The sequence below is a fragment of the Cynoglossus semilaevis genome, chromosome 13, assembly GCF_000523025.1.
Source record: "Cynoglossus semilaevis isolate Cse_v1.0 chromosome 13, Cse_v1.0, whole genome shotgun sequence".
Lineage (NCBI taxonomy): Eukaryota > Metazoa > Chordata > Actinopteri > Pleuronectiformes > Cynoglossidae > Cynoglossus > Cynoglossus semilaevis.
This window is the reverse complement of record NC_024319.1, coordinates 17,742,614-17,753,026: the sequence shown is the minus strand read 5'-3', so window position 1 is coordinate 17,753,026 and position 10,413 is coordinate 17,742,614. Positions and strand designations below refer to the sequence as shown.

General features: G+C 40.4%; 1 protein-coding gene across 1 annotated transcript in view; it reads left to right on the top strand.

The window, feature by feature from the left end:
* The window catches only part of mex3a (mex-3 RNA binding family member A), an 11,692-nt gene extending 7,975 nt beyond the window's left edge, over nucleotides 1-3,717 (top strand). Inside the window, exon 4 of the mRNA XM_008324020.3 lies at nucleotides 917-3,717. Coding sequence (XP_008322242.1) covers nucleotides 917-2,058 — 1,142 coding nt within the window. The 3' untranslated portion in view covers nucleotides 2,059-3,717. The remainder of the gene's footprint in view (nucleotides 1-916) is intronic.
* The last annotated feature ends 6,696 nt before the right edge of the window (nucleotides 3,718-10,413 follow it).

The following is a 10,413-nucleotide window of genomic DNA, read 5'->3' as shown; positions in this document are numbered from 1 at the left end:
TGGTTGACATCGGAGTCAGAAATTAACAGTTTGGACAATGTTGGCATATCAGATATCGGCAAAAAGTGAATATTGGACATCCCTATAAAATATGCTTTTAAACATGAAATAAAAAAAGTATAAATAATACTTAAGGATTAGGAAGGTAGTAGCAGATGTCTTGACAAATAATACAAAAAAAAAAAATAGGTCCAAGTTATTTGGGCCAAACTATATGTCACATGTCTATTTGTATATTTTCACAAACCACATTTTATAAATTCCAATAAGTAAGTCAGTCCAGAAACATAAAAGTCTGGTCCTTTACAGTCCATAACAAAAACATGAAACGCTGGAAGGGATTTGCGTTATGTTGTTCCGCCGAATACACATTCTAATAACAACAATCAGCGTGGTTTTGCTACCTTGCCTTTTTTCCTTTCTGTATTAGCAAGTCGTAAGTCACTTGGTGTAAAAATAAGAACTGATTTGGTTCTGTTTTTATACGCCAAATTTTCTTTTTGAATGTTGACACAATTACTCTGCAGTTGCAAAGGCTGACCACAGTATGGCAGTGTTGGGTGATTCTCAGGCGTCCACTGTAGAGGCTTATATGGCAACACTGCCATCAAAACCTATTCTTATCATAGGAAATGACATTTTCATAGCTGTCCACTGTAGTGACCGTCATGCATGAAAGGGTTAAATGCAACTAAATGCAGTAATATTAAGCCAAGGCACCTGCAGCCCTGTCACCAACTCAGCATTAAAATGGCGCCACTTGACTCTTGTCTAATAATGGGTTTTACAGGGTGAACAATACGAATGTTTATGCAACAAGAAAATTGAATGTCATTGAAAGTATATATATATATATATATATTTATTTTTGTAATGCTGATTCTCACTTAAAAAATGTGTACTTTGGTGTCTGCAGGTTGCAAGATCAAAGCGTTGAGGGCCAAGACCAACACGTACATCAAAACCCCCGTCCGAGGCGAAGAGCCCGTGTTCTTGATCACCGGTCGAAAGGAGGACGTCGCGCTCGCCCGTCGTGAAATCATCTCAGCTGCGGAGCACTTCTCCATGCTGCGGGCGTCCCGCAACAAGTTGGGAGTGTCCTTCAGCGGTTCGCCTCCCACACCTTTGCCAGGCCAAACCACTATTCAGGTGCGAGTGCCGTACCGCGTTGTCGGGCTAGTAGTGGGGCCCAAAGGCTCCACCATCAAACGCATCCAGCAACAAACCTGCACCTATATCGTTACTCCAAGTCGGGACCGCGACCCTGTCTTTGAAATCACGGGATCGCCAAGCAACGCTGAGCGTGCGCGCGAGGAGATCGAAGCGCACATCGCCTTCCGAACAGGAGGCCTGCACGACCAGAATAATGAGAACGACTGCATGGGGCCGAGCAGCGGAAGTAGCCCGGCGGGCAGCAGTGGCGGTCTCGAGAGCCGGTTACCGCAGGTGTGGGGGCTGCAGGGCGGCCAGCGCAAGCCACTTACAAGCAGCTGTCGTCAGAACTTCTCAGACGCCATGGTGGTAGGCGCGGGGGAAGGCGACGTAGGGGGAAACTACAGCAAGTCCAACTTCTCCAGTTCCGGAGAGAAGACCTGCTCTTTCTTCGGATCTGAGGGAACCCAAAACTGGGGAGACCCCAGCTACCCCAAACAGATGGCCTTCTATGCCCAGCAGCGTTCAAAAAGCTTCGGAGGGCTCCCGCTACCGCTGACGAGACCCTCCACGGGCTTATCCGAGTCCTGCGGAGCGGGAAGCAACAACTCGTCAGTCACCAGCATCGTGCCTGTAGCCGGATCGCCCCACGCTCAGGCCCGCCGCGCCCACAGCGAGCCCACCTCGGCTGCAGAGGGGTTCCCGGGCCGTTTGCCGGTCGCGGACTCGCCGCCGGCCATGCGCGACTGCATGACCTGCTTTGAGAGCAAGGTGACGGCCGCCCTGGTGCCGTGCGGCCACAACCTCTTTTGCATGGAGTGCGCTATCCGAATCTGTGAGCTCAACCACCCAGAGTGCCCGGTGTGCCACACCCAAGTCACGCAGGCCATTCGAATATTCTCTTAAGGAACCAAGTTAGTTTTTAACAGTGTTTGTTCAAACAGTGTTTGTTCAAAAATGATTTACTGTTATTATTATTATTATACACATTTTTTTTAATTTTCAGAAAAAAAAATCCCCCCAAAAAAACAATCAAGCAGATATTTTAGAAGGCGCTGCTTGCTTTACTAAATAGTATAAAAATGTTTTTTTTTTTTAGGTTTGTAATTATATCTGTCTATCTATCTTCTCTTTCTCACTCTCTCTCTCTGTGTATATGGAGAGGGGGATAGGTAGATAGATGGATATATATTAAATCCATATATATTTTATAAAGTTTTGTTTATAAGAGAGGCATAGTACCCTGTATTTCTTTTTTTTGGTCTGCTGCCCCGTTTGGTTAATGAACGACGGCATCAGCAGAGCAGTAATGTGAATTTATATCGCTCAATTTTTTTTTTTTTTTTTTTTTTTTTTTTTAACATACGGTGGATTCATACCAGAGAAAGACTATTGTTGAAGTTCACCCTTCTACACCTGTCTGACTGAAGAAGTCAAATTTTGTTACAAAAAAAAAAGAAAAAGGGAAACGTTTATCGCACCTTACTCCAAAAAGGACTAAAATACGATTGTCAATCATGTCTGGGAATTTCAAAAAAAAAAAGTTGATCTAGGTCAGGAGCCTGCAACTTTAAACCTCTTAAGGAGCATTTTTGCAATTTTTCCACTAACAAAAAAAAAAAAAGAAAAATCCCCCCCCCAAGAGCTACAAACACATTACAAACATTTTAATGATGGCAGTGGTGTAGTATTTGACGATGTAGATATTGTAGTTAAACTATAGATTTAACAACTTAACGTGTTGTGCCACAAGAAAAAAAAACGATTTGATTCATCAGTCAAATACGCAAACGCAAGAGGTGACGTACGGATCGGCAGCCACGTGTTGCAGACCCCTGATCTAGGGTTCAAATTTAGCCATTTCACTTTGACTGTGATTGTGATTTGATACATGTGGTTAAAAAAAAAGGTTATTATTAAAAATTATAATAATTGCAAAGTAAGATGAATTATTGACAGAAAACGTGTATGGTCAGTGCACTGAAGAAGTAAAAAAACGTGGCCTGTTTCATCCTGTGGTTTTAAAGAGCCGATTCAAGCTCCGACAAAAAAAAAAAACCACACCATTTAATTAAACATCACCGAATCCGCAACATGATTTAATTGTTTGTTAAATAATTTGGCACTTCTTGCTCTCGTAGCACTTGGAAAGCACGTACCTTTTTTTTTTTTTTTTTTTTTTTTTTTTTTTAATGCTTAGCTCAAAGCGGTTGTGTAAGTTGTTTTGTGTCGTAAGACCTTGACATTCATCCGGTTGGCTGCGTTTGAAACGTTCGTCTCCCGGATAGACCTGTTTCAAAGCCACCTGACGAGAGCTTTGCCGTCAAGATGCTCATTTGGTTTCAGTTACTGGGTTGTTAGCCGACTAGCGGACGGTCAGAGTTACTGTCCACGCTCTTTTCTGACTCACTCGTGCTCCCGCTACGGATGATTAGGAGACTCAACGTTTGAGTCAAAACTTTAAAGCGTTTTCTCAGAACGGCCGACACCAAATTACATATTGTAGACCCGCGTTGGTCATTCTTGCACTACGGCGCATGTTTGAGTTGCAAAAAAAAAAAAAAATCCTGCCCCTGCTTTCTGCCCTCTAATTAGTAAGCTGTACAAAGGCAGGTCCTTTCATCGCACCAGATTTGAAGACTCGCTGAATCAACCTATCCTCATCGTCCTCAGCTGCTTACCGTTTGAGCAGTTGCTGCAGCAGTTTTCTGGGTCTGGGTTCGAACTGTGGACTAATGATAACCTAGACACGGCCTTAACAAACGAATTGATAATTAGGGCACATGGGCAGTTGCGGGTGTACTGTATTTTTTGGACTATAAGTCGCACTTTTTTTTCCCCCCATCCTTTAGCTGGGTTTGCGACTTATACTCAGGAGTGACTTTTAATTTCACATGTTTGTTATTTTCACCCCGACAGCCGCTAGAGGGCGCTCTAGGATCGCGTACCAGTAGCTACTACTCCTGTCGCATATTTTTTTTTTCATCCTTTGGAGCGACTCGTATATGTTTCTTTTGAGGGTCGCACTTTTTTTTTTTTTTTTTTTGTTTTTGGGCCTGGAGCGACTTTTTACTTTGGAGCGACTTATAGTCCAGCAGCCGCTAGAGGGCGCTCTAGGATCGCGTACCAGTAGCTACTACTCCTGTCGCATATTTTTTTTTTCATCCTTTGGAGCGACTCGTATATGTTTCTTTTAAGGCCATTTTTTTTTTTTTTTTTTTTTGTTTTTGGGCCTGGAGCGACTTTTACTTTGGAGCGACTTATAGTCCAGATAATACGGTATGCGGAATTTGGAGCCGTATTAGGGGCAAGATGGGTGAGCTGCACGTTGTCCCGCCTGTTATTACGATGCACCGAAATCTCCCCTTTTTCCTCTGCTCTTCTGCAACTCTCAGCTGTTTGGGTCTAAAATCCTAATCAATTGGAAAGACTTTGGAGCGACTTATAGTCCAGATAATACGGTATGCGGAATTTGGAGCCGTATTAGGGGCAAAATGGGTGAAATGGGTGAGCTGTCCCGCCTGTTATTACGATGCACCAAAATCTCCCCTTTTTCCTCTGCTCTTCTGCAACTCTCAGCTGTTTGGGTCTAAAATCCTAATCAATTGGAAAGACTTTTCGGACATTTCAAATCTTTTGTTGACATTTGCTACTGTCGAACAATTCGATGGAAGGTCTCGCACCAGGATAGCTCATTCCAAGTCCAAGTCTTCGCACAAGCACAGTGTGAGAGTACAGGTAAAAGCTACCGTTTAAAAAAAAAAACCCACTGTAGCCAGCGCTTATCCTACTTAGCCTACTGTACGGGCACATCCTGCAGCTGCACCGTTGCTGTGTGCTAGCGTCTCACTTTAGGCCTCCAGAATGACATCAGACAATGGTAATTGAAGAGAAAAGCAGAGGAAACGCCCCATTTGAGCAGCAGTTGGGCCGAGTTAAATTATACGCCCACGGCATCTGTCTTGACTTGGGATTTCAGAGGGGCCGTGGTGGAGAGGAGATGGGGTTGAGTTTAAAGCTGTTAAATGATATGGGGGTACATTTCAGTATGGGAAGGATTTTTTTTTTTTGTTGTTAGTGAGTTTTAACCTGCCTCGTTTGGTTTTTTTTTTTTTTTTTGTTAGTGAGTTTTAACCTGCCGCGTTTGGGTTAGCTCAGGCGTGGGCAAACTAAGGCTCGGGGGGCCGGATGCGGCCTGTTCAGCTTTCTAATCTGGCACCCATGCCAAACTGTTTTCGAATTATATAATTTATTATCTGTTGCCTGTTCAGCTTTCTAATCTGGCACCCGCCAAATGTTTTCGAATTATATAATTTATTATCCTTTTCCCTGCAATACCCACGTTTCCCCAGTAGATGGCGTAGAAGATGAAAGCATTTTAGCCATTTTAGCCTTTAATGCACTTGACTTTTGCATGTAAATTGTTCTTGGTTCATCACGAACGCTCCGTCTATCTGTTCAAAACTATCAGTTTTAGGACAATTTTTTTTTTTTTTGCCTACGTGTCGAAACGTTTGCCCACGCCTGGGTTAGTTCGTAGCGTTATGGTGACTCAGCAAGCCTTTTCTGTAGAAGAAAACATTTTCCTCCATTGCGTTATCAACCAAGGCAGAGATTCCCAACCATTGGGGTCCATTGTTACTAACCATTTATTTAAAAAGTAACTTTTGTTTTTTTTTTTTTTTCCCCCAATGACAAACTTATTCTTGACACATACCATGACACAAAATCTAAGCCTATGGAGAGCCTTCGTTATGGTGCAAAATCATCCTTGCATAATGTGTGACATTCAACTTATCAGCATCATTTCAATGCACTTTATTTTTGTTTTAAAAAATCAATCGTATTTTTGTGTTTTTTTTCGTTTTTTTCCGTGCACCTTTCTGACTGGTCCATGAGAGCTTTCTATTCCGTGGCACGAAAAGGGTTGGGGATCTTTGTTATAAAGGACATTTTTTTGATAGCGAAAATTTAAAAAAAAAAAAAAAAAAAGGTTAAATGATGGTTACTATCAATAAGCATTTACAAAAGTATCCTTTAGTTACCGGGGTCATGAAGCAAGTCACAGTGATCTTTAGAAACCAGTTTCTTTTACACCACGTACCAACGTTTGTCTCTCAAAGTAACCCTAGTATGACCAGCATTCAAATACAGGAGCACAAGCCTAAACCCCCCGACCAGTTACGCAGTGAACAAAGAGGAGAATTTATCTATTCCTTATTTTCTTATTTCTAATAAGATTATGAGGCGGTTAGTCAGCCAAAGCCACGCTGTACGATTTCATTTGAATTACCTTTACCGTGTTTTTTTTTTTTTTTTGCCAGAACAGTTCCGTTCAAGTTCCGCCGGGACACACACACACCCCCTTGATCTGTTTGTTCCTTACATTACAATGCGATTTGACCAATGTTTGGGTATGTTTAGACCTTTTGTTTTCTGCCTTAATCACATTTGAATACACATTCGTTGTAGCAACTTGGGCCTTTTCACAGTGACAACATTCAAAGTATTTATTTTTTAAAACTCCAAAAACAAATGTGAATCAAAATCCGAAGGGATTGAAGAAATTAGGCCCCTTTTACTTCAAATATCCATTGAAGCACCTTATTATGAATGTGCGCTTAAAGAATACCAAACCCCGACCCCCGACCCCTGATGGTGACATTCGTCAAATTCTGAAGGCGTGCACATAAGGATTCCCTATCACTGTTTTGTTATTTTGCCAGTTTTTTATTATAAGTACCAGTGTAGTTGTAGTTTCTTTGGGAGAACTCTTATCCTTTTTCTAAATGCTAACTTTTCGACGTCGGTTTATAAAGAGAGACAGAGAGAGAGAGAGAGCAGATCAGAGTTCCTTCCAGTTTAGATGCTGTAAAAGTCATTTTAGTATTGTACTCTATAAAGAAGCACTCGAAGCATTTATGTAAATATGTCTGTATTTGTGACGAGAATCAAAGAGCCGCCGTCGCCGACGGTTCGGTGGTTACTTTAACGGACGACATGATCAAATTGTATTTGTAGAAGCCTAATATCTGACCTGTCGTCCTTCGACAAGAGTAGTTTATTAGATAGATTCATATGCTTAAGAAATATAATTGAAGCGGAAGCTAACCGTTGTCGTTCAGATGTCTAATCGAGGAGGTAGCCAAGCATTTTAGAAAACACTAATGACGATGAGCCTATACGGAGATGCTAACGTATGATTTTTCGAGCAGATTTGAAAAGTTAAAAAAAAAAAACAAAACAGTGAAATAATAATAATAATAATAACAAGTGAATTAACCGGTAAATGTGTATATTAGACAGGAAAGCAATAATAGTAATGGACTAAACAAGTCGAAATGAAACTGTTTAAAATATACAGCGAGCATTGACCACCATGATGTCGTAAAACATCGCTACTTTTTTTTTTTTTTTTAAACTTGTTACATCAGCGATTCCAACCACTGTGCTGTGGCCCAGTAGTGCGCTACTAGAGACCATCGTCGTGGAATATTGTCCACTTTAAAAAAAAAAAACTATTATTAATTCAACAATTCAGTACTCGTCCACTAGGCGGCAGCAGAAGGCCCTAAAATTTTAAATAGAGAGTCGGAACTGTGGAGGATCTTTGAGGGTTTCTTTCTTCAATTCCTACCAGTATATCAGTCTGGAGTTCAACTAAACAGGCCAAGGGATTTTTCTTGTATAAAATACCGTATGTTTTCGTAGTACCAGGCGTAACCAAGCTAGCTGTTTCGGAGCACGTCGTTGATCTCGCCGCGTCCGTCGGGGGGGGGGTTACATACAGAAACCAAAGTGAATCCCGGAAACGTGGTGAGATTTCGAACACCGTTAAGATCGAGAAAAAAGGAACACGAGAGAGTACAGAGCTTAGGCTAGCATCGCAGCAGGAACACGAGAGAGTACAGAGCTTAGGCTAACATCGCAGCAGGAGGAGATCAGAGATTGGTTCCATCATTGTCTCACCGCAGATGACAAAATACTGCTTTTTTTTTACGATGAATACTTTTTGAAAATGGGTCTAGTATCTTTTGTTAATTTCCCTAATCTGTCGCATGTATTATGTACTTACTTTTTTTTTTTTTTTTTTTTTTTTTTTTTTTGCAGTATTGAGCTCAACTCTCCTGTGTTATTTAACTGCCCATATTTGGGCATAGAGTTTCAAGTTAAATTTTATAGTGGTTACACGCTGTGACTGTAAAAAGATCCAAAACCTCGGGCCAATAGACAATGGGTATGGATTGCTGCCAGGTCAGAGCTGAAAGTATCAAGACATAAGATTGGTTATTCCAGGAAATACAAGTAGTGTCAATGTAGCCTTGCTGGGTTTTTTTTAACGATACGTTGAGATGATAAAATTGGTTAATTCCTTTTTTTTTTAAATGAGGGTCGCACTTGTAGAGTGATGATTATGAATGTCACCTGTTTGAACCCTGGGCTGTAAAAATGGTCCATATTGAGTTTGCATGTTTTCCCAACGTGTCCATGGGAATCCACAGTTCACAATGTTTTTGATTGAGGATGTTCGATACTGTACCGAACTTTTCCGCCGATATCCGATCTGCCGATATTGTCCAAATACTTATTTCCGATTCTGATATCAACCAATACTGATACCATTCACTTCAAAACCATCAGGGTTTTCATTATCGGAGGGGGAAAAAAACCCCCCGATAACGATTCTAACTGATATTACATAATCAAGCTAATATTAGCCGATAATATCGGTCGTTCGATATTATCGGACTTCCCTAGTTTTTTGTTACTGGCCAACAATCCATGGGTTGTCCTGCTCGTCAAAAAATTGATTGGGGTTGGACTATACATGGAACCTCTCTTGGTGACATTTATGAATTTTTTTTTTTTTTTTTTTAGTTTTTGTAAGTATTATTTACAATGTTGTCTTACTGCTTTTTGAATGGTACAAATGATTTTGATTAAGACTACATGTATTTACATAGAATCCCTTCGTGAGAAGTGATGGGAAATCCTTATTATAAACGGATGCACAACCTGTCAAATCATTTTCAAACCTAGAAGCTAAATGTATCTGAATGTAACGACAAATAACCCAATGCTAATGCACTTGTTATGTTTAAGGTTTATGGTTTACAAGTGAGCTTTAAGTGTGTTTTTTATATACGGGAGGAAGAATATGTGACAGGTTTTCAATGTAGACTATATTTAATCCGAGACGCATACATTTATTAAAAGTATTGAAATAATAATAATAATAATAATAATAAAAAAAAAAGCCTTAGTTTCTCAAATCTATTTTGCTAATATGCATTATTATTTCACGAAAGGGCAGCCTGTAATGTCAGTATCTGGATGTTATTTATACAAGAAAGAATCAACATATAAGTCGGTAACCTCAAATCACCGTTTTTTAATTAAAAAAAGACAAAAGTTATTATATTTCTAAACACAGAGAGGTCAATTTCTACAAAGAGGTGAAATGAGTGAAAGTTTAGAAGTTTTATTTATCAGGGCCGCGGGTGCTCGTCTCTTCAAAGGACTTGGCCCGCGGCAGAAATTTTACCTTCAGATCTGCACATCAGTGCGTTTGCAAAGAAATGTCAAGAGAAAAAAAAAAAAAAAGACTATTTTTTAGAATTTGGAGATATTTTAGCCACATAGCATCGATTTTGTGCCTCAACTATTTTTCTTTTTTTTTTTTTTGTTTGTCTTCTTCGTATGCATCAGCATTTAACCCGCTGCGACCCGCTCCTCCCCCCCCCCATTCATTCCCGTATAACTATCTGACAATATTTCCTCTGTAATCCAAACTTGAATTTAACTCATCATGCACATCGGTCATGTTACAATAGTAGCTCTCCAGTTAAAGGGATGAGGTGGTGGCCCTCGGAATGGGTGGGCGGCATTTTACTTACACATTTCATAGCTAGATTTAGGTAAATTAGCATATAGCTCTGCCATCGGTAGTGTCAAACAAGTGGTTAAAAAGTTATTTTTTTGCTTTTTTCATAATCAGAGTTGATACTTCGAGGGCCTAAAATCAGCGAAGAACATATAATCTGAGTAGTCGAATACAATGGTACACACAGCAGTGTGTAGTAAATTTTTTTATAGAAGTGGACACTTAAGTGAGTAGCATCCAAAACAACTACTGTTTCTGGTCTTAAAGTGGACATGCATGTCTCTAGCCAAAGCATACCTGAATAAATAAAAAAAATTTGGATTTCAGTTTGCAGATTGCAGAATAGATCTGAAAAGTCCTAAGACTTATTGAGAGGA